Genomic DNA, 24,820 nt, shown 5'->3' with positions numbered 1-24,820 from the left:
TTAGTATGCAGGGTTTATATTTTGTAAATCGGCTTTCTGTGAACTCTAAAGCTGAATCTTACATAGTCGATCTTAGTATGTGAGAAATGATTATGTTATATATTATATGAAAGGTATTGTAGTAAACCGATAATGTTAGGTTGCATGAGTTATTGTTTAATGATGCTGTTTGTGAATGTAACCCTTTCTGCTGTACAGCTTGGGATGTTGGCTGGTTGCAATGGGTTACTGTATATCAGGGTTGTCGTGGGATTACTGGGTTACCTATCGGTTAAGTTTTTTTTTTTTTATTTCCGTGGTGGACCCTCGTCGTTTGGCTAGGATTATATTGATATTATAATATTTTATATTTTTCACCCATTTGAAAAGGTTGACTGGCAGTATTTGCAACCAATCTGACTTGTTTACACAAATAACCTTTTTGTCACCGAGTCCCGCCCCCCCATGGAGAGAACCAACGGGGGCGTGTCTGATGGGCGGGGCAGCACATGGACTTGACCTGCACGCCTTCTAGCCAACTGGAAACTTGTATTTAAATGGCCCCGCTTCTCTATGCAGGCATAACCACGCCCACTGAATGGATGATGTCGGGAGGGGGCGTGCCCGTGGGCGGGGCTATTTTGGAAACCGTAGGTTTCAAACGGGATTGAGACACGCCCAATCGGCCACGCCCACTGAATGGTCTCGGTCGAGGTGGGCGTGCCTGTGGGGCGTGGTCTCGGCTCCAGCTCAACCCAGTTTCAAAGCAACGGTCTCCAGTCCGCAGCCGCCGGAACCCGAACAACAACACAACGTGACCCCAACACACAGTAAGTACATGAATACTAATGCATAATATCACTAATACTATTCACTATTGGATCTTATTAATGTCTCTCTTAAATTATTCTCATCCAATTAGAAGCCTTATTTCAACTGCCCCTTGTTTTATTGATTAAATGCCATTCTGGAGAGGAACGTTAGTGATGTTTTTCTCTGCAGTTATAACATTAATTCATTTGGGGAAGTTTTATACAACATACTTCTTCAATCACGCAACGGCCATTTAAGAGTAGTCCCCAGCCACAGGCACAATGTCAACTCAGATATTAGATGGAGCCGTCCGCTATGAGCCACAGAGAATAGACTTGACAAACGCTATGAATCCAGAAAATAGATGGACCCATCAGCGTTGAGCTCCAGCGAATAGACTAAACAACCCGCGATGGATCCATAGAATAGACGGAGCCCTCCGGTGTAAATGCGCATCGTTATCAATGACGAGGTTTCCATTGCAAATGTGTGCCGCTCGGGCATTGGGTGACCGAAATTACCTTTAACAGTTCGGAAAATAGTCTGAATGTATTATGAAGCACATTGGTAGTAAAGTCTGTAATATACTGTTAAGCATGCGATATAGTGTAGTAGTAAATGTGCTAGTTAGCAGGGTGCTAGCGGAGGGGGATGGGACAGCTAGCACTGCATAGGGCGGGAAGCAAATGGTGGCCCATTGTTCTGCTGGGGTTAGCATGTTAGCATTGCTAGGCTAACTGCAGCATCGATGGTGAATGGAGTTTACAGTCCTGTCTACTGGGTTAGCATGGCTAGGCTAACTGCACCAATAGATGTCAATAGAAATCTCGGCTAACGTTAGTTTCCAGTCTCTGGCCGCAGACCACAGTTCATAGCCGGCTGAACGGAGCCGGGTAGAGGCTCCAGCCGGAGGGTTAGAGAAGGCTTTCTGGCCGGGATGTGGAGCACATACACGGCCCTGCTCGGAAAGAAAATGGATTCCTCGTTTTCTTTGTTATTCGTTAATCTGCCACCATCACCATCCATCCACTTTTTAACACTTTAATAAGTTTTCACGTTAGGATGTCAACATGTGTATATTATGTCTTTATATTTAATATGGACATTCTCTTTTTTTTTTGACACGTTAAGTCCTCAATCTGTACATTGTATGTGTTTTATTATTTAAAATGATTTTTTCGCAAGATAAGCTATTTTGTATTATATGATCCATCCTAAATATGTTGCAGTTGTTGCAAACTATTGCATGCCTTTAAACATGCAAAACGGTTAAACCATAATTAATGATTGTTTATAATAACACCTTATTCGTAAAACTTTTCAGTCTCAATATTAGGATTGCAACATTTTCATAGTGGATTTCTGTTACCAAAATTAATCGATGCATAATTTAATCGTACATAAGATATACGTATATAATAGCAAATGCCCAACAAATGTCCAAGGTTAAGTCTTAAATGTGCTCTCTTCCTTTATTTTACGTTCCTCCTTGTAGGACTATAATGCTGTAGGCTCCTATTTAGCAGGTAGGCCTATAATGCTGTAGGCTCCTTTTTAGCAGGTAGGACTATAATGCTCTAGGCTCCTATTTAGCATGTAGAACGATAATGCTGTAGGCTCCTATTTAGCAGGTAGGACTATAATTAGTGTAGGCGCCTATGTAGCAGGTAGGACTATATATAATGCTGTAGGCTGCTGTGTAGCAGGTAGAATTATAATGCATTAGGCTTCAATATAGAATTTAGGACATAATTAAGAAGGCTCAGGGTCTTCTCTGCCATTGAGCCAAATCATGTTGCATTTATGCACCTGTGGGTGGAGCTAAGCTATATGTGATTGAAAGGAAAGATGTATTCCCAAAACCAATCACCGAAGAGATGCCCTAATTGGTCTGACATTTTGGTGGGAGGGGACTAATAACAAAATGGTCTCATACAGCAAATTCAGCTAGAAACAGATATTCTTGCATTTCGTGCAAGAATGTGACTTTCGGTGTTCTGCTCAACTGAATTGTGCTGCCTTTTTTCCATGACCCGGTCTCCACAGAGACTGGGTTAGGGAGACACGGTCCCACAGTGGCCGGGTTAGGAGACCGGTAGCAGGAAGGACTAACCTGTGTTCCTGTGTTTGCAGGTAGGAAGATGATGCGCAAGGACCACAACAAGCCTAAGGGCAAAACGTCTGCGTACGCGTTCTTCGTCCAGACGTGCCGAGAGGAGCACCGGAAGAAGAACCCTGAGCAGTCTGTCAACTTCGCAGAGTTCTCCAAGAAGTGCTCAGAACGCTGGAAGGTGAGACACGCTGCTGACAGAGAGAGTGACAGGTTCATCAGTGCGACAGAGACACACGGGTTCACCAGCGAGAGAGACGGGTTCGCCAGAAAGAGAGAGGTTTACCAGAGATGGAGACAGGCTGCTGAGAGAGACAACGGTTCAACAAGGACAGAGACAGGTTCACCAGTGAGAGACACGGGTTAATGAGGGAGACAGACTCGCCAGAGAGAGAAACAGGTTCTAAAGCACCCTCTTTTATCATTGAAGCAGCAGGGATGACTATTAGCTTTTTTCTACTGGAAATGTCGTTTCCACATTTAAAAATGTTAATTTCAGACTTTGTAGATCCAACACCATTTTGACATGGAAAAAACTGAATTGTTGATATCTTCAAATAAATATCTTCAAACGTCAGTAATTCCTTTTTCACTATTAAGTGTAATGATTTCAGTCTACTACAGAGAATTTAATTTCCACATGTAGACATATCAGTAAACCATATAGGATTTGTGGACGAGTAAAACAAAGCCATCGATCGCCTTCTTGATGTGTCTACCTCATTTAAATCCAACACACGCTTGACCTAATGCTTCTTCAAAACGCACGCAATGTCCCATTGGCAAAGTTGGCGCCATAAAAATGTCACCCAAATAACCATATTTATTTTGGATGCGTACGTTCGTCATTGAAAATATCTCCAATGATATTTTAACAAGGGAAAAACCTTTTTTGATAACTAAAATGAAATTGACCTTAATTTTATTATTAATTAATTATAGAAGTGGTAAGGTTAGTGATATGTAGTGTTAAGGATATTTAGTGTTAGGGGTAGTGTAAGTGATATTTACTGATATGTAGTGGTAAGGCTAATATGAACTACTACAACTACACACAGTGTAACACGGTTTTGTTGATCTCCACCAGGGTCTGACTCCCAGCGATAAGAAGTGCTTTGAAGACATGGCGAAGGCCGACAAGGTCCGCTACAACCGCGAGATGAAGGACTACGTCCCACCCAAGGGCTTCGGGAAGAGGGGCCGCAAGAGGAAAGACCCAAATGCGCCCAAACGACCACCGTAAGAAACCCTTATATCTTCTCCTATACTTGATTCCTTGTTCACTTTATAGAGAATGAGGGAACAAGAATAGCACAAACTAGATTTTAAATCACTTCACTATAGAACTGCATTACCCAGAAACCCCTTCTCCCTCTAGACCTATAACCTAATGTTTCTTCTCTGTGTGTGTTTGCAGGTCGGCGTTCTTTGTGTTCTGCGGTGAGTACCGGCCCAGTGTCAAGCAGCAGTACCCTGGCCTGTCTATAGGAGACTGTGCCAAGAGGCTGGGAGAGATGTGGAGCAAACTGACCCAGACTGACAAACTGCCCTACGAGGAGAAGGCCCAGAAACTCCGAGAGAAATACGACCGGGTAAATACATAATACATACCTTTTTAGTAGATATATATTTAGTCTGTCAAACCGATGGATAGATAGAGCTCTGCTATATGCAATGTTGGCGGCATCGTGTTACAAACTAACGCGTTAACGAGTATTCGGATCTCTTATTGTTTTTTAACTAGGGGCGTAACGTGTTTCGAGACCGCTCGTCATACAGTAGGTTCCAACAACGGGACAGCCCGGAATGGTTTATTCCTTACTGAGTCTAGTGATCCACCGATATATCGGCCGGCCAATATATATATATTTTTTCCCCCCGGCTTGATTTACAGACAGACAGTTCAATAAATGTTCCATTTTTAAATTGAGACTTGTAACATTTGTTATCATCGTTGTGTCATTTTTATGAGGTAAATCGTGGGAGAAAAAATCTGCTCCAAATATCGTCAGCCTGTATCGGTCATCGGCTAAGGCTGATCGGTATCGGCATCGACCCTAAAAAAATAAATCCATATCGGTCGTTCCCTAACTTGGTGTACGTGATGTGTGTGTCCAGGACATGGTGGCGTACCGTGGAGGTGGAACCTTCGTCCGTGCCCCGGGAGGGGCCTCAGCGGCCCAGGGAGGAGGAGGAGGCGGAGGAGGCGGAGGAGGCGGAGGAGGAGGAGGAGGCGGAGATGAGGAGGATGACGACGGAGAGGATGAAGACGATGATGATGATGATGATGAGTAGGGTCACAGCGGGAGGCGGAGAGAGAGAGAAAGGGAGAGTGTGTAAGCGTGTGCGCACATGTACAAAAGTGAGTTATGTTTGTGATGCATATTGGTGTGTGTGTGGTTGTGTGTGAGTGTGGTTGTGTGAGTGTGTGTGAGTGTGTGTGTGTGTGTGTGTGTGTGTGTGTAGGAGTCGTCAGCTATGTTAAAGTGACCAATAAAACCAGAGTTAGTAGTCACACCTCCGGCCCCTTACCTAAACGTGTTACCATGGAAACCCAGCCCTGCCCCACTGAGCTCTGATTGGTGGATCTGTGGCCAATCAGAAGAGAGCCTCAGTGAGTTTTTATTCTGTTCCGTTGTCACTGTAGAAACTTTTATAATAAAACACAAACAAAACATCTGGGTCTGTCTTCATTGCACAGGATATGATGTCATCAAAAGCCTGTGAAATTAGAGTGTGATGTCATCACAGCTTTGTGACGTCATTACTGCATTATGGCGTTGCAAATGGTGTGGTTATTTCAGCCTTGTGATGTCATTATACAACCAGAATTCTATATAAGATATAACAAACTATAATGGGGAATATTATATAAGATATACATATATATATTACAGAATGGATTATATAAAAGGGGTACAATGTCAAACGTTTGGATGTTGAGAGGAATATTATGTAAGGTATATATATTATAGGGTGATATATATATATATTATATATATATGAATATTTATATCCTTGTAGTGGGTCAAAAGTATTGAAACAAAGCCGCTAGAAATTCTGCTATTTTGTATACTGCACACATTCGATGAAATGGAACAAACAAGTAATGTCCTGTTGCGTGGGACAACCCTTTTTCAGAGTTTCACAAAGCTTCGTTACGAAGCGACTCACTAAATCCCCAGTTGGTTTCTAAAGGGATGAGAACGATGGGGGCAAAATTTCCGGAATAGCATCCATCAAACGGCAGGCGTCAATTGCTTAGACGTCCCTTTATCACCCATCTCATCAACACTTCAGACAACTGGTGGTTTTCCCAAACGCCGTTGGAGCAGCGAGAGTGAACCCTCTTAAAGGGACCCACACTCAAACGTGTTGATGTCAACGTCTACCATTGATGTCCATACCTACTGAGTGTGCGGTCTTTCTGCCAGACCTTTAAGCAGTTTTCCGACAGTGAACCCCCAGATCCTCCTCTCCATCCTCCGAGAACTGGGAGTCTCAAGGCTGCACTCTCCCTGTTCACATCCTACCTCAAGGATCGCACTGACAGGGTCATTTAATGCAATGTAATCATTTCATTACATTGGTTATTAACATAGGTATTTAAGAGAGTACAGAGAAAACATTTTATTCTTACAGTAAAAAATACAGCCGTGGCAGTAGAGATAATCAAGAATCACCAATCACAGAGGGTCCGTGTGACACCTGCAGTCACTATGACGACCAAAACTATCAGACGAGTTAAATAGGTTGTCCTGGCAACAGCACGCAAGAGAAATATGAACTTTGACCTGAGCAGGTCCTCGGTGGCATCCTTCCTGGTGTGCTTCCTAGGTATGGTGCTTCCTATGTAGGGAGGATGCTTCTTCCTAAGTGGTTAGGGTGCTTCCATGGTTGGCTCTTCCAAGGTGGGTAGGTTGCTCCCTAAGGTGGGTAGAATGCTTCCTCGGTAGTCTACATCCTCCTAGGTAGATTCAACAGCTTTTTCGATTCCTGGTCTGAATTAGAAACAGCGATGTAACTAATGTGAATGGAGAGGGATATCTCAGCCAGAAATGGCCGACAGCTAATCAATGAGAAAGGTTGTAGGAGAAGATATCAGATGGGGGCCTTGGAGTTTGTCTAGTGTGCAGAATGGAGAAGCTTTTCAAAGGTGCTTGCTTCAGATTGTCAACACTTCCCTGATCAGAGGACACAGCGGGTGTGCTACAGTTCCTCTGGTTAAACACAGTTCACGTGCCGGTTAAAAAACACACCAGGTGTTGCTACAGTTCACCTGCTGGATAACAAACACAGTAGGTGTTCACGCTAGAGTTAAATTGCTGGTCGGGTTTAGGCGGCAATCTTACTGATTGTCAATTTAGATTCAACCAATCAGTTGTTTGATCTGGGATAAAGTGGAGGGGCTATGTCTTTGGGAGGGGCTACAACTGTCTGTTAAAAGACGGCTGTAGTCAAAAGAGCTGTCTAAGAGCAGCTAGTGTCTATTGCTGACCCTCACCCTTGCGCGGGTGTGAACTGCTGTGCAACTACCGATGCTCCGATCAGATACACACACAAGGATGTGCGTGATAGACAGCAGCTATTGCATGTGAGTCCCCATGATAAAGGTAGTCTATTGGTCCCCACGGTGCAGTTTGTCACTAGTGGTCCCCACGATGCAGCTAGTGTATGTGAGTCCCCATGATAAAGGTAGTCTCTATTGGTCCCCACGGTGCAGTTTGTCACTGGTGGTCCCCACGATGCAGCTAGTGTATGTTAGTCCCCATGATAAAGGTAGTCTATTGTTCCCCACGGTGCAGTTTGTCACTAGTGGTCCCCACGATGCAGCTAGTGTATGTTAGTTCCCATGATAAAGGTAGTATTTATTGGTCCTCACGGTGCAGCTAGTGTTTTAAAGTCTCCATGTGGCTGGTAGTCTATACTGGTCCCCAGAGTACAGCTCAGGTATTAGTGCACAGACAGCAGCAGGTTAAGTTGCATATTTCATTAACTTTATAATCAATCTGAATATATTTAAAGAGCCAGAGAAGCCACGGTTTCAGATGGCCTCCGAACACTATTTGATTAACCTGATTATCAACTTGACTATCCACCCACACCGTAGCCTTATACTTCGTGTGTCCGGGAAGCCTAACCCTCGGACGCGGGTATTGAATAAACCGCTGCCCAGACGGAGCTCCACACATCGCCGGGGCCCTTGGTCGTGACGTCTGAGGGCCTCAGAAAAGGCCCTCAGACTTCAGGGAAAGGACGCCACCTTCGACGCAGCAGAGTGGAACGTGGACGATCGTATAAGAAAATTGACAACACTTAAAACATGTTTTTCTGTTTCCTTTGGGTTCACTGGCTCTTTAAAGTGATGGTCAGCAGAAATCAATAGTTTACTTATTTGTATGCAACTAAGGGTCATCAAGGTGTGCATAAAGGAATATACAGCCTGAAACACTTTGACATCGTTATAAAACCTCTATTGCTGATGTACAAAGCGCCCCAGGTCCAATTTGACCTTTTTGTGCAGAAATTCCCTCTCATAGTTTACGTTGCTATGACATCCTCCACAAACTTGCCACCATCACAGTCATCCAACAACTAGTGCATTCAAATGTATGTGTGTGTGTGTGTGTGTGTGTGTGTGTGTGTGTGTGTGTGTGTGTGTGTGTGTGTGTGTGTGTGTGTGTGTGTGTGTGTGTGTGTGTGTGTGTGTGTGTGTGTGTGTGTGTGTGTGTGTGTGGATCTATATACACATTAGTTAGTGTTCATTAGGCATGTGTCGGATGGTGTGGAAGATCCAGTCCATTTTGGTGCTCCAGCCTCCATGGTGAGCATCGTTCATCTGCTTGGTAAAATACTCCAATGCCTCCTGCTGGGTCTTCTCTATAGATTGAAAGACAGGTAGAGAGACGGACAGGTAGAGGTTCAGACAGGTAGCGACGGTCGAGTAGAGAGATAGACAGGTATCCAGAGCTAGGGTCTCCCTGAGATAGAGACAGGTAGACGGACAGACATTTAGAGAGACAGGTAGAGAGACAGAAAGGTACCTGAAGCCAGGGTCTTCATGAGGTAGAGACAGGTAGAGAGACAGACAGGTAGACAGACAGGTAGAGGGACAGACACGTATCTAAGGCCATGGTCTTCTTGGAGGTACAGACAGGTGGAGAGACAGACAGGTAGAGGAACAGGTAGAGACAGATAGCTACCTAGAGCCAGGGTCTTCCTGAGGTAGGCGATGTCATCAAAGCTCTGCAGTTCAGGCATCCCGCAACCCAGCAGCAGTGAGAAGAGGTTGATGAAGAGACTGGCGTGTTGACGAATGGCCAGGTAAGCTTTGTAGCACATCTCCTGGAACCTGCATTATATAACCATCACATGTACACACATTATACATGGTAAATACCTAACGTTACATGGTAGATATAGATGTAAGTGATACAGTTATACATATCAAACCCCCTGATCTGTGTACACTCCTGGTATATAACATATCTATATCTATATGTCCATCTGTCTGTCTGTCTTTCTATTGATAATATATATATGGGTCTAGATATACCTGTCAAACTCTTTGGTCTTGGTACACTCCTGGCTGCCCTTGCTGATGACGAGAAGGAAGTCCTGAGTAAGGACGAAGGGAACTCTCTCTCTCTTGTAGCCAAACTTCTTCTTCTTGTGGTCCAGGAAGTGACCAAAGTCTATATGGAACAGCTGGGGCGAGAGAGGTAAGATCCAAGAGAGAGAGAGAGAGAGAGAGAGTAAGATGTCTTTAATCATAATGAAAAAGATGGGACAGTGTGTATAATGGTGTGTAGTATATAGAGTGTAGTATAAAGTGTGTAGTATAGGGTCTCATAGTACCTGTCCGTTGTCTTTCACCATGATGTTAGAGTTGTGTCAGTATGTGTTATAGTGTGTAGTTTATAGTGTGTAATAGTACCTTACCATTGTCTTTCACCATGATGTTACGAGTTGTGTCAGTGCCTGTTATATAGTGTGTAGTATATAGTGTGTCAGTACCTGTCCGTTGTCTTTCACCATGATGTTAGAGTTGTGTCGGTCTCCGATGCCCAGGATGAAGGTGGCCACGCAGTAACCTGCACACGACCTTGTGAACAGGTCTATAGCTCGGTCATACCTAGACAGACATGGAGGTAGACAAGACAGGTTCACAGTTATAGACATGTTCTGGTGAACAGGCCTATAGATCTGTTACATCTGTGAAGAAAGACGGGTGGACGGTCAGGTTGACAGAGAGGCAGGTACGTACGCCTCTCCTCTGTTCTTGTCTTTGATCCAGTGGTGCAGGGTGTTGGAGTTGAACTGCAGCGCCCCCTTCAGGCCGGCCTTACACTGGATCTGCATGATGGTGTAGCTGTTCCTCACCACCTCTATGAGCCCCACGCAGTCTCCTATAGACAGGCAGCCGTACGGCAACATACTACACACAAATATGTACTCATTAATATGCATACAGTCTCCTATACATACTGTATATCCTATGTATTTCGTCAATTACAGAATATAAAGACAGCCAAATGGCAATGAACTCCCGGTGAGATATTGAGTGGGAGGGATGAAATCATGCATGCGCATTACTGTGGCAGTTAGCCATACCTCCACAATACTTATGCAGGGCTGATAGGAAGTGAAATCATCTGTGCCTGAAATTATCATACATTCGAAGACACCATAGAGAATGGCCTTTCTTGACAACAATGAAAGGAGCGGAACTCGCACACCATGTAGTCGATGCAACAATACGTTTTTATTGCATAAAAGTGTAAAGTGCTACCCAAAGTGGTGTGCAAAACATTTTGTTCCATTCAGACCATCCTCAGTGCAAACATACAAAGGTATAAGACTTCCTTATATAGACTACGCCTAGTTGGTGGCAGACATGTCAATCAAGAGGTCAGGTAGGTTGACGTGTTCACTAGACATTTTAAAAGGCACCCCTCACCTATTTTCACTTTTCTTGACAACACACATGGCCGAGCTCACGCCTGAATTCAGGCACCACGCCTGAACTCTATCAGGCCTGCTTATGGAACAAGTCTGCAATACTTCCGGTGCCAGGTGATATGTGTTCTTACCGTAGGTCCAGTCCCTGGTTCTGCCAGATGTTCTCCATGATCTTAATGATCTGCAACGTCAGCATGTCCTGACGTAGGTCTGCACCAGCACACATACCAATAACGTTAAAGCCAGTAGCCATTGATGGTGTTAGAAGAGACTAGAAGAGAGGGTTCCATTCCATCTAGAAGAGAGGGTTCTAGCTGTAACATTATAGGCTAGAAGAGAGGGTTCCAGCTAGAAGAGAGGGTTCTAGCTGGAAGAGAGGGTTCTAGCTGGAACCCAGAGACTAGAAGGAAGGGTTCTCGGCGTACCGTCTCCGTTCTTGAAGATGACCTGGTTGTTGGTGAAGAGGAGCTCTGACATGATGTCCGGGTTCTCCCAGTTCAGCCACAGGGGTCTCTTGGCTGACGACATGATCCTGCACTCCTCCAGCCTGCAACACACACACACACACACACACACACACACACATACACATTTAGAGTTGGGTCGAGTAAGTGACCTGGTCGGTCAGCTGGTTAGTTGGTTAGTTAGTTGGTTAGTACCTGAGGTTGCCCAGCTGGTGGACAGGGTTCAGAGGAGAGATGAATCCTTGCAGGGCATCCATGTAGTCCGGACGGGACATGTGTTCAACCAGGAACTTCATCTGAGTCTGTCAGCCAATCAGAACAGACAATGTTAGCCATACACAATACAGACGCTGTCAGCCAATCAGAACACAGAGCTAATGATTATCTATACAGACAGACAGACGGACAGACAGACAGAGGCAGACAGATAAAGACCGACAGACAGACGCCGACAGACAAGCAGACAGAAAGACAGACATGCAGACAGGTAGACGGACACCAGCAGACAGATACGACTGACGTATGGACAGACAGACATACACAGGTATTCTGAAAGTTAGACAGACAGGCAGCTACACACAAGCAGACAGACAGAGAGATAAAGGTAGACAGACCCACACTTCTATGCACACACACACACACACACACACACACACACACACACACACACACACACACACACACACACACACACACACACACACACACACACACACACACACACACACACACACACACACACACACACACACACATCCTACCTTCTGGGTCTCATCCTTCTTCTCTTGTTTCAGTGTGTCTGTCAGGTTCACAAGTTTATCCATAGCCTCTACCTACACACACACAAACAAACACACAAACACACACACGCAAAAACACACACAAGGTGTAAGATAACTTGCCATTTGTCTCCCCAGTTGTTGGTTATATATCAGACCTGGTGGTAGTTATCTTACTGTTCAGGTGTTGGTTACTTGTGTTACCAGGTGTTAGTTACCTGTCTGACCAGGTCTTAGTTACCTGTCTGTTCAGGTGCTTCAGGTACATCCCACAGGATCTGCAGAACGCTTCAAGGAGCAAACCAAAACGACGCGACACTGTCTTGTTGTGCATTTCTGACCTATTCACACACACATTCACACACACACACACACACACACACACACACACACACACACACACACACCCACGAACACAGACACACACAAAATCACAAAAGGCACATTTTCCTCAAGTTAAATCCACAGCTCCTCCTAGCTAAGTATTGGAGTGTCCCTGAGCAGGTCCCCTAACCCTAACCGCTCCCGAACAGCTGGCTGTTTCCTTGCATGGTTGACCCCCCCGCCTGTGAATTAATTTGGGAATGAATAGGTGTTTGAACGTAAGCATGTATGGGTGAATGTGTGTATGAATGGGTGAATGTGTGCATGAATGTGTGTATGATTAGATAGTGAATGTATGTATGAAAGGTTGAATTTATATGTGTATGAATGTGTGTATGAATGTGTGTATGGATGCGTGAATGAGTGAATGTGAGCATAATGCAAAGCGGCGCGAGTCGCGGAAGGCTAGAGATGCGCTACGAAGTGTCATAGCGCTGCTGTAATTCTTACTTGAGATGCCAGAAGAAGAAGTGTCCTATCCTCTGATTGGTCAAAGCTTTCTTGATCAGGAAGCGAGCCAGAGGGTTGTCCAGGTACATCTCATACTTCAGTACCTGGAAAATCGGTTGAGAGTTAGGGTAAGGGTCAGGGGTTAAGGGTCAGGGTAAGTACCGGGACCAGCTGAAGAAGTAGTTTGGTTAGGAAAATGGGTTGGGGTCAGGGGTCAAGGATAGTACCTGGACCAGCTGCAGTAGGTATTGTGACAGCTTGTCGTCACTCAGACCCTGGAGAAGGCAGCGTAGGGCGAACTCTCGGACAACGGGCTCAGGAAAGTTACAGTCCAACAGCTCCAAGGCAGACTCTGGCTGCATCAATGGCCAGTCCTTCAGCAGACAGTACATCTGGAGACAGAGAGACCTTTAGTAACAGTACATCTAGAGAGAGACCTTTAGTAACAGTACATCTAGAGAGACCTTTAGTAACAGTACATCTAGAGAGAGACCTTTAGTAACAGTACATCTAGAGAGAGACCTTTAGTAACAGTACATCTAGAGAGAGACCTTTAGTAACAGTACATCTAGAGAGAGACCTTTAGTAACAGTACATCTAGAGAGAGACCTTTAGTAACAGTACATCTAGAGAGAGACCTTTAGTAACAGTACATCTAGAGAGACCTTTAGTAACAGTACATCTAGAGAGAGACCTTTAGTAACAGTACATCTAGAGAGAGACCTTTAGTAACAGTACATCTAGAGAGAGACCTTTAGTAACAGTACATCTAGAGAGAGACCTTTAGTAACAGTACATCTAGAGAGAGACCTTTAGTAACAGTACATCTAGAGAGAGACCTTTAGTAACAGTACATCTAGAGAGAGACCTTTAGTAACAGTACATCTAGAGAGAGACCTTTAGTAACAGTACATCTAGAGAGAGACCTTTAGTAACAGTACATCTAGAGAGAGACCTTTAGTAACAGTACATCTAGAGAGAGACCTTTAGTAACAGTACATCTAGAGAGACCTTTAGTAACAGTACATCTAGAGAGAGACCTTTAGTAACAGTACATCTAGAGAGAGACCTTTAGTAACAGTACATCTAGAGAGAGACCTTTAGTAACAGTACATCTAGAGAGACCTTTAGTAACAGTACATCTAGAGAGAGACCTTTAGTAACAGTACATCTAGAGAGAGACCTTTAGTAACAGTACATCTAGAGAGAGACCTTTAGTAACAGTACATCTAGAGAGAGACCTTTAGTAACAGTACATCTAGAGAGACAGACCTGTGAGACTTCGTCTCTGGAGTTCCACTTGACAGACAGCAGCAGTTTGGGGAGAGACTCTGGGATATTAACACAGTAGTGTCTGGAGAGAGAGAGAGAGAGAGAGAGAGAGAGAGAGAGAGAGAGAGAGAGAGAGAGAGAGAGAGAGAGAGAGACTATTAAACTTAATGTCTATAGAAAGAAAGAGGGAAGGGGAGTTGTAGCCTAGAGAAAGAGAGGCGGGTAGAGAGACTAATAACCTCAATATCTAAAGAGGAAGAGAGAGAGGGAGAGAGAGTAATAACCTTAATATCTAAAGAGTAAGAGAGAGAGGGAGAGAGAGAGAGTAAGCGAGGTCGGTAGGCTAAAGATAGGGACGCTGGTAGAGAGACTAATAGCCGTGATATCTAAAGAGAGTCTCTGACCTGTGTCTCCAGAGGAAGTCCTTCTCCTGCTCTGAGAGTTCATAGAGCGGGTCTTTAGAGCACAGACTCTGGAGCTGCTCCACCTCGGCTGCGGACACACTCTGTAGCATAAAGACACACACATAAATATATACATACACATATACAGACATACATGTGTACATAAATGGATGAAGGATCGGATGTGAATATGGTGTGTCATCTCCTTGATTCTATCCGTTACAATATATTATATCAGCCTAGATTGTTGTAATATATATCAGACAAATAGTAGCCTATATTTTCTGAGAGTGAATGCAGATGCCGACGTGAACGGACACACATTGAAGGTGTAATAAAGACAGTATATATATATATATATATATATATATATATATATATATATCATACAGATTAATAATCCGTATTCCGTACCAGACAGTAGGTGAGGCCCAGCTCTCTGCTGATAGTCCAGTTGGCATGTTCTTCAATCTGTTGGTCGTCTGGAAATACAACCGTCTGGTTGAACCAGCAGAACTCCAACTCCACACAGGGAGTCTCCTGGAGGGGCAGGGGGGGGGGGGGAAGAGAGAGAGAGAGAGAGAGAGAGAGAGAGAGAGAGAGAGAGAGAGAGAGAGAGAGAGAGAGAGAGAGGAGAGTGGGAGAGGGAGGGAGAGGAGAGAGAGAGAGAAAGAGAAGGAGGAGGAGATGGAGAGATTAGGAGGAGGAGGAGGAGGGAAAGGAGAAAGAGAGCAAGTAGAGAGAGGAGGGAGAGGAGGGGGAGATGTTATTGCATAATGTGTGCAGATGTTCACTAAGCTCAGTGGTTGGTGATGTTCAAATAAACACCTTGTTGGGGTTGGAACCAGCGACTCCGATGGGGTTGAGCAGGTCCTCCAGGCCGTGGGGAACTGGCCACAGACTCAGAGCCACCTTCCCACTCACCATCGTGTCCTTATAGTCAAACAGATTCACATTGCCCCACGCTAGAGGACAATGCTCCTAGGGAGACAGACAGGGCGAGAAAAACATCAGTGCTACTGGTAGATCTAGATGTTATCATTATTAATATGAGTCATTCTTATAGGCATTAGTAGATCTAGGGGTTTGGGGTCAACCGTCCTTCTAAACTACTGCACAACACCTTGTTAACATCTCCTTGTTTCCCACCTCCTTAGCTCCTTTCCTTCCCTTCACAGAGCAGATGGAGAGACAGAGTCTGGCTGAGCGAGGGATATCAGCCATGTAGATATCATAGGACAGCCACTCATTCCACCTGGGGGTGAAACAGAAACACAGAGACGCAGACGATATAAAGAGAGACATAGAGAGGCATAAGATACAGAGAGAATGAAAGAGAGAGACAGAGAGAGGCATAAGATACAGAGAGAATGAAAGAGAGAGAGACAGAGAGAGGCATAAGATACAGAGAGAATGAAAGAGAGAGAGACAGAGAGAGGCATAAGATACAGAGAGAATGAAAGAGAGAGAGACAGAGAGAGGCATAAGATACAGAGAGAATGAAAGAGAGAGAGACAGAGAGAGGCATAAGATACAGAGAGAATGAAAGAGAGAGACAGAGAGAGGCATAAGATACAGAGAGAATGAAAGAGAGAGACAGAGAGAGGCATAAGATACAGAGAGAATGAAAGAGAGAGAGACAGAGAGAGGCATAAGATACAGAGAGAATGAAAGAGAGAGACAGAGAGAGGCATAAGATACAGAGAGAATGAAAGAGAGAGAGACAGAGAGAGGCATAAGATACAGAGAGAATGAAAGAGAGAGACAGAGAGAGGCATAAGATACAGAGAGAATGAAAGAGAGAGAGACAGAGAGAGGCATAAGATACAGAGAGAATGAAAGAGAGAGAGACAGAGAGAGGCATAAGATACAGAGAGAATGAAAGAGAGAGACAGAGAGAGGCATAAGATACAGAGAGAATGAAAGAGAGAGACAGAGAGAGGCATAAGATACAGAGAGAATGAAAGAGAGAGACAGAGAGAGGCATAAGATACAGAGAGAATGAAAGAGAGAGAGACAGAGAGAGGCATAAGATACAGAGAGAATGAAAGAGAGAGACAGAGAGAGGCATAAGATACAGAGAGAATGAAAGAGAGAGAGACAGAGAGAGGCATAAGATACAGAGAGAATGAAAGAGAGAGAGACAGAGAGAGGCATAAGATACAGAGAGAATGAAAGAGAGAGACAGAGAGAGGCATAAGATACAGAGAGAATGAAAGAGAGAGAGACAGAGAGAGGCATAAGATACAGAGAGAATGAAAGAGAGAGAGACAGAGAGAGGCATAAGATACAGAGAGAATGAAAGAGAGAGAGACAGAGAGAGGCATAAGATACAGAGAGAATGAAATAGAGAGAGACAGAGAGAAAGAGAGAGAGTAAGGGAGAGTGAGTGAGACAGTGAGAGAAGCAAGCAAGGTTATGTGATGGCTTAGTTATTTTCAGTTAGGTAAATAAACGAGTGTTTTAGGGTGTGTGTGTTTGTGTTCCCTAGGGTGAGAACAAAGGACCCTCTGTGTGTGTGTGTGTGTGTGTGTGTGTGTGTGTGTGTGTGTGTGTGTGTGTGTGTGTGTGTGTGTGTGTGTTACCTGGGGTTAGAGCAGGGGACCCTTTGTGTGTTGACGTTGTCACAAAGTGGTTCTCCACCGTGATAAATACCGGTCCTGACATAGATCTACAAACATAAAGACACACACACACACACACACACACACACACACACACACACACACACACACACACACACACACACACACACACACACACACACACACACACACACACACACACACACACACACACACACACACACACACGTCGACAGGAGGGTTAGCTGAGGGCTAGCTCTGTTTTAGCTCAGCGCCAACCAGGTTGAGCTGCCGCAGGGTAAGGGTGGGGCTACCTTGTCGATGTCTCGGATGTTGACGTTAACGTAGGTGGCGCAGAGCAGCCGGACCCTCAGCAGGTTGTTGAAGGCCCACAGACTCCTGGGAGGAGAGGTAGGGTCTCCCCCTGGACATGGGGACGGCTGGGGGGTCCTGCGACTATGAATGACCAACACATAACATTACCATTATACTCACCACAACAATAATATCACCATTATCATCACATTATTAATAACTTAAACCGTTAGAACCACTGCAAGAGCTGATGGGCTGTAGCATGGCATGACGAAGCCTGACGCTGGAAGCTGATTGGCTTGTTTACCTGTAGCAGTGCATGACAAAGCCTGACGCTGGAAGCTGATTGGCTTGTTTACCTGTAGCAGTGCATGACAAAGCCTGACGCTGGAAGCTGATTGGCTTGTTTACCTGTAGCAGTGCATGACAAAGCCTGACGCTGGAAGCTGATTGGCTTGTTTACCTGTAGCAGTGCATGACAAAGCCTGACGCTGGAAGCTGATTGGCTTGTTTACCTGTAGCAGTGCATGACAAAGCCTGACGCTGGCAGCTGATTGGCTGCTTTACCCGTACGAGGGCATGACAAAGCCTGACGCTGGAAGCTGATTGGCTGGTTTACCTGTACGAGGGCATGACAAAGCCCGACTCTGGCAGCTGGGAGTACAGGCTCTCCTTGGAGACCAGCATCAGGTGAGGAAGACGACCCACAGTTATACAGGACCGGATGTACTGCAGACAGACAGGTAGACATACAGGTAAACTGTTGCACAGGACCTGATGTACTGCAGACAGACAGGTAGACATACAGGTAAACTGTTGCACAGGACCTGATGTACTGCAGACAGACAGGTAGACAATCATTATAATGACTGTTTTACAGGACATGATGTAATGCAGACAGACAGGTAGACGGACAGGTGCCGTGTTATACAGGACCAGATGTACTGCAGACAGACAGATAGACATACAGGCAGACTGTTATACAGTACCTGATGTACTGCAGACAGACAGGTAGACAGACAGGTGGACTTTTATACAGGACCTTATGTACTGCAGACAGGAAGGTAGACAGACAGGTAGACTGTTATACAGGGTGTGATGTAATGCGGATAGACAGGTAGACAGTTAAACATGGCCTGATGTACAACAGGAAGACAGTTAGACAGACAGGTCGAAGGTTAAACAGGACCTGTGGTACTGCAGACAGACAGGTGGACATTAAAGTATACTGTTATACAAGACCTGATGTACTGAGACAAACTGACAGAGAAGAAGACAGACATCACAGACAGTGATGGGTCGGTCGCGAATGATTCGGTCAGAACAAACAAATCCCGAGGGTGAACGACGAGAACTGATTCCCACAACTAGAGAACTGATTATTTTTCTTTTCTTTTAAACATATAACAAAAATGTGGTCACGTAAATAAAATATACAAACAAACAGAGCTTTGTCTCCCCGCGACCTTATATTGATTGAGTCTAAAACGTTCTCATCGATTCAGCCAATGAGAGCAGGTACCAATCGCGTTGCCATGGCCCATCGGTAAACAAATGATAAGGCACCACCACACAAGTTAACTAACGATCGCTGTAGGCTTCAATATCATGCAAGCACATTATGTTTTATTTTTATTTTGTACTACATCACAATTGCATGATTTAATAAAGTATTGTTTTTACATACCATTACGAGTCTTGTTTGGTCTAGTTGCTAACGTGCTTCACTGCTTATTAGCGCTACTTGGAAGAAGCCATTTAATTCTTACTGCACCCCATTATGTATTAAGGATATTTATGCAGAAAAAAGGCACGTATGTGCTTTATATATATGCTTAATATTTACACTTAACCTGGGTAATTTCACCAGAACATTAGAAAGTAGTAGGCCTCATGCATGTTGATTAACATTTATTCCATAATTTACGATTTCCTGGCAAATGACGTAACAGACCATCTGAACGAATCAAACTAACGAATCAAACTAACGAATCAAACGAATGAATCAAACGAACGAATTGTGATAGTGAAGGGAACTGAAAGAACTGATTCCCGGAAAAGAATCGTTTTGCCCATCCCTAGTATGCATTACAGAGAGACTGGCAGAACAACAAATGGTTTCCTACCTTGTACTGACTTAGAGGGTACTTCTCCAAGAGATACTCGTCGCATCCACACACCTAGAGACAGACCGGCAGACAGGTAGAGAGACAAACAGGTAGACACAGACGAGCAGAAAAAACAGAGACAGAGAGACAGACAGACCATCAGTATCAGTGTTTCCCCCAAAAAATGTCTTAGTCAAGTTGGTGTCTCCGTTTCAATTCCGTTCAAAAAGCTTTATGGCACGACCACTGTTACCAATGCATTATTTATCTTTATGTTTTCTTTCCCTAGGAGAGTTTTCTTTCTTTGTTAATGCATAATAATTAATAAGAAGTTATAAAAAATAAATAATAAAAGGTGGCCGCCTTAACAACACAGTCAGTCAGTCACAGACACAGACACAGACACAGACACAGACACAGACACAGACACAGACACAGACAGACAGACAGACAGACAGACAGACAGACAGACAGACAGACAGACAGACAGACAGACAGACAGACAGACAGACAGACAGACAGACAGACAGACAGACAGACAGACAGGCAGACAGACAGACAGACAGACAGACAGGCAGACAGACCTTCAGTATGTACTGTCCCTGGTACTCCAGGACACACAGTCTCAGCTGCTGGGCTGACAGGTGCATGGAGCGAGTCTTCTTCCTGATAGACTCCGCTATCAGCTGCTCTGGCAGACTGTCGTGGCTCACCTACAAACACACACACACACACACACGTGTATATCTACGTAAATATATGCACACACAAACATGCACATCATAGGCAAGCAAAGTGCTCTGCCACAGATTTAACAGTGTAGCATTACCTTCAGAGTGTATTTTTGTTTAGAGTTGGATGGACTAACAATCACCCAGATGGTAACCATTAGCCTTCCTGCAGACAGAGAAGAAGATTAGCTATAGAACATAGAACCATAACCATAGAATCATAGAAGAGAGAGGATTAACCATAGAACATAGAACCATTACCATAGAGCCATAGAAGAGAGGATTAACCATATAACATAGAACCATTACCATAGAATCATAGGAGAGGATTAAACATAGAACATAGAACCATTACCATAGAATCATAGAAGAGAGAGGATTAACCAAATAAAATAGAACCATAACCATAGAATCATAGAAGAGAGAGGATTAACCATAGAACATAGAACCATAACCATAGAGCCATAGAAGAGAGAGCATTAACCATAGAACCTTAACGATAGAATCATTGAAGAGAGAGGATTAATCATATAACAGATAACCATTACCATAGAATCATTAAAGAGAGGGGATTAATCATATAACAGATAACCATTACCATAGAATCATTAAAGAGAGGGGATTAATCATATAACAGATAACCTTACCAATAGAGCAATAGAAGAGAGAGGATAAATCATGGAACTTCTAGAACATTAAGTTAGGAAAGGAGGGAGAGATTTGAGGGGCGGAGGTGTCTCCGTTAGGCTTATACCCTTGTCCAGTTTGTAGTAGATGTGTTGGGGTAGTTCGGGGGAGGACTCCACGTTGGGGGGGTACACGTAGAGGGCCAGGCTAGGAGCCCCCCCGGCCTCCCGCTCCTCCATGGCCTCTCTGCACACGCTCAGTATTGACCGACGGAAGTCCTGCACCTCCGGGTCCTTCACCAGCTCAAACTCACACACAGGCATCCCGATGGCAAAACCTGCACGCACACGCACACACACACACACACACACACACACACACACAGGTTAGTACTATATTCCAGCTCATATTAACACAGGCTACCCTCTATATACCAACTTGCTGCCAGTGCTTTAATGGCTACATCCTTCTAAAAAGGGAATGAAACAAATGACTTCTCGGAAAACATTGGAACCCGAGACCAGACTACACTCTCGCTTTAGGAGAGTTGACGGGACCTGTTGGCATAATGCCTCTCTGAGTCAGGACGAATATCTCTGTAACAAAACAGGAAACCCTGCACAACTCCACCCCTGGCACTTCATGGCGTCCGACACTCTTCCCCCAGAATTTGGGGGAAGAGCATTGTCGAACTTCCAAGATCGCTATGTTACAGGTGTGTGTGTGTGTGTGTGTGTGTGTGTGTGTGTGTGTGTGTGTGTGTGTGTGTGTGTGTGTGTGTGTGTGTTTGCCCACATGCATGTCTGTGTTCGGACCTATCTCCCTGTTGAGGATCTTCTCCTCCCGGTTCCCCAGGGGCTCGATGACCTTGAGGATGGGGTGGAAGAGGCGGAGGTCACAAAGACGCCGCGCCTCGTCGTAAAACTCCTCCCTCTCCGCCTCCTGGGTCACGCCCACAAAGATGTAGCACGACTCCTCCTGACCAATCACACAACATAATCAGGTAGGGGATCACACCACCAGCCAATCAGTGTGTATTAATCCCTGCAGTAGATGGTAGATTGGGGTGCATCATTACCTGAAGGAGATGGTAGAGAGGGTACTTCCTGGCTTCAGTAAAGAGTTGCTGTTTGATGTTGGCCAGAGGGGCCTCTCGTAGACATTCCAGACTCACCAGCATTCCTACGATACGGGATAAACGGTTGTCTCTCAAATCCCCTCTGCACTCAGTAGGATAGCGCTACAATCAATCCTGTAACAGGGACCACACAGACTTGACACGCAACCGTCGCAACTCACTCGTCGTTACGTTAAGCCTGCCCATCGACTCTATACACGATGTGATTGGCCTGACCAGAGTTTGGTTTTTCCAGCTTGCGAGCTCACGGCGAGTTGCTAGATTCCCCAGGCTGCAAATTAAATTTGCTGCCGCAAGGGGCGTCTAGATTTCTAGGCTATGATGGGATAACATTCTGATCCATTGTGGACATTTTCCAGACCGTTTGGGTTCATACACAGAGAGCGCATAGGCACTAAAGCACAAGGGGGCACTAAAGCGTTTGCAAACACGAATACACATGAACCAAATCCAGAAACTGAAATGCAAGGCCGAGTTCCTCTGGATACATTGAAAAAGTAATAAATATACATTATGATAAAGCTGTTGCAAAATCACTGAAATGCACTGCTGAAAAGCGGTTGATGTATCGCAACCAACTGAAAATCCTTTTTGGATTTTGCCGGGTGCACGTATTTTATTTTAGTCTCTGGCTGTCTGACACAAAACAAAACACTACGCATAATTCCTAATTCCTGTTCGATCAGCGATGACTTGGCACAAACCCACGCGGGGACGTGGGTTTGCAACGCTAAGCTCTAATACGGACGCGGTCTTTGCACCCTTAGAGTATTACGAGTATAGAAGGAGTGTTAGGTTACCGTTGGGGAGGCAGCAGTCCACCAGGATGCGTGGGGGCATGAGGTGGAGCCCCCACAGCTCCCCGGATGATGGCTTCGGGACCATGGCAACCCCCAATGAATGTTCTCCACCTTCAGCTTTCTACCTACAGACAGACAGACAGACAGATAAATACTGATCCCAAGAAAAAAAAAAAAAAAAAAACTCCTCCCCGTCGGGGAATTGAACCCCGGTCTCCCGCGTGACAGGCGGGGATACTGACCACTATACTAACGAGGAGCTGTGTGTGGAGCAGACACATTCATGGACTCTATATTTAATTTCTAATTCTTATCGGTTCCTTAATGAGGTGCCCCTATCCTTTCTAACCACTACCTGCTCTTAAATTACCTGTCTCTATACTTTCTAACCCCTACCTGCTCTTTAATTCCCTTTCTCTATACTTTCTTACCCCTTCCTGCTCATTCATGACCTGTTTCTGCACCTAAAAGACTTGTCTCTGTACTGTCTAACCCCTACCGTCTTCTTATTGACCTGTCTCTATATTCACTGTTTAACTCCTACCTCCTCTTTAATTGCCTATCTCTGTATTCAATATATATTACCTACTCTATGACCCGTTTCTATACTGTCTAACCCCTGCATGCTGACTTGTCTCTGTATTCAGTGCCTAACCATTACCTGAAGTCCAGTGTTTCCCCCAGAAAATGTCTTAGTCAAGGCGGTCAAGGAGCGGGGGGGGGGTCTCCGTTTCAATTCCATTCAAAAAGACTTATGGCACGACCATTGTTGTAACAGTATTACTGATGCATAATTGATCTTTATTTTTTTACTTCCTGATGGAAGTACGTTTTCTTTCCCTACGAGAGTTTTCTACTTTGTTAATGCATAATAATGAAAAAATATCTATAAAAAATAAATAAAAAGTTGTTTTTTTTATATCTATACATTGGTAGTCAAAGTGGGGCCCTATTGTTGTTAAGGCCGCCTTAAGAACACAGTACTGGGGGAAACACTGAAGTCTATTTACTGTCTAACCCTATCTTCTTAATAAGCCGTCCCTTTACTTCCCTACCCCTTTCTGCTCTTCGATGACACATATTCACTTTCTAACACAGGGATAATCAAATGATGGCCCACAGGTCAAATCTGGCACCTGGGATACTTTCTTGTGGCCCCTGGAACACATGCCATATCACAGCATATTTCCTTTTAATTATATAGATATATTAACGATTAAAAATGTAAATGTGTTCACCTTTATGCTTTCATGTTTAAATTAGTGAAGTGAATTACAGTATCTATAACTATATGCCAAATTATTTCTATATCTATTCATAACTATATACCACATTATTTATTAAACTATTAACCAAAACAGAATCACAACGGGTTTCGTTTTCCATGAGCTCAGACTAGGATATGGTCTCCATGACAACAGGAGCATCGCGATTACTACGGGTTGACTCCAAAAGAGAGGGTTAGAGCGAGTAAAGAGAGAGGGGGGGTTAAAGGATTAAAGAAAGCGAGGGTCAGGGGGGTAAGGAGACAGAGGGTTAGAGGAGTGATGAGAAAGGGGGTTAACGGAAGAGGAGTAAAGATAGAGGGTTAGAGGAGTTTAAAGGGGGGGGGGGGGGGGGGTTAAGAGAGAGCGAGGGTTAGATGATAATAGTTGGGAGTAACGTGAGAGATGGGTAAAACGAGCGAGTAAAGAGAGGGAGGGTAAGAGGAGTAATGAGAGGGTAAATAAAAGAGATAAAGGAACTGCTCACTCACCTGGGCCCGCGACAACGGCTCCGTCAAGCGAGTGCCCCCCGTAGCCCAGCTGCAAAGCAGCTAGAGCCCGGGTCATCAGCCGCTCCTACCGGTCCCGGTCCTAACGGTCCGTCAGTCAAACCGAACCGTTCTCCCGCGATCCA

General features: G+C 44.7%; 2 protein-coding genes across 2 annotated transcripts; one reads left to right on the top strand and one right to left on the bottom strand.

The window, feature by feature from the left end:
* Window positions 1-562: 562 nt before the first annotated feature.
* LOC132475843 (high mobility group protein B2-like) lies at window positions 563-5,577 on the top strand. Its single transcript, XM_060077205.1, is given in 7 exon segments — window positions 563-809; window positions 2,926-3,083; window positions 3,990-4,141; window positions 4,320-4,494; window positions 5,021-5,047; window positions 5,049-5,141; window positions 5,144-5,577. Coding segments are annotated over 7 exon segments (891 nt in total). The 5' UTR covers window positions 563-577; the 3' UTR covers window positions 5,198-5,577.
* Window positions 5,578-6,443: 866 nt separating this feature from the next.
* On the bottom strand, window positions 6,444-24,816 carry LOC132475797 (phosphatidylinositol 4,5-bisphosphate 3-kinase catalytic subunit alpha isoform-like). Its single transcript, XM_060077120.1, has 28 exons — window positions 24,678-24,816; window positions 22,922-23,046; window positions 22,062-22,165; window positions 21,799-21,961; window positions 21,111-21,320; window positions 20,455-20,522; window positions 20,210-20,338; window positions 19,644-19,697; window positions 18,137-18,246; window positions 17,517-17,658; window positions 17,203-17,288; window positions 15,767-15,872; window positions 15,446-15,598; window positions 15,032-15,157; window positions 14,618-14,718; window positions 14,214-14,295; window positions 13,169-13,333; window positions 12,942-13,045; window positions 12,349-12,448; window positions 12,090-12,161; window positions 11,524-11,630; window positions 11,290-11,411; window positions 10,996-11,074; window positions 10,170-10,340; window positions 9,920-10,037; window positions 9,459-9,610; window positions 9,106-9,254; window positions 6,444-8,782 (listed from the first exon to the last, which is right to left on the bottom strand). The coding sequence occupies exons 2-28, from the start codon at window positions 23,004-23,006 to the stop codon at window positions 8,658-8,660; spliced, it is 3,183 nt and encodes a 1,060-aa protein (XP_059933103.1). The 5' UTR covers window positions 23,007-23,046; window positions 24,678-24,816; the 3' UTR covers window positions 6,444-8,657.
* Window positions 24,817-24,820: the final 4 nt, after the last annotated feature.

Source organism: Gadus macrocephalus, chromosome 17 (genome assembly GCF_031168955.1).
Source record: "Gadus macrocephalus chromosome 17, ASM3116895v1".
In the NCBI taxonomy this organism is placed as follows: domain Eukaryota; kingdom Metazoa; phylum Chordata; class Actinopteri; order Gadiformes; family Gadidae; genus Gadus; species Gadus macrocephalus.
Note: the sequence above shows the minus strand (reverse complement) of the source record. Positions and strands in the feature narration are given on the sequence as shown.

What these genes read in the sequence shown, in the direction of transcription:
- LOC132475797 (XM_060077120.1), bottom strand. Translation starts at nt 23,006, where the DNA reads ATGGTCCCGAAGCCATCATCCGGGGAGCTGTGGGGGCTCCACCTCATG. An exon ending in GATCCTCAACAGGGAGATAG is followed by an intron (nt 21,321 to 21,798) that starts GTCCGAACACAG and finishes GTGTGCGTGCAG; the next exon opens with GTTTTGCCATCGGGATGCCT. An exon ending in CAGGAAGACCCTGGCTCTAG is followed by an intron (nt 8,783 to 9,105) that starts GTAGCTATCTGT and finishes TTCAATCTATAG; the next exon opens with AGAAGACCCAGCAGGAGGCA.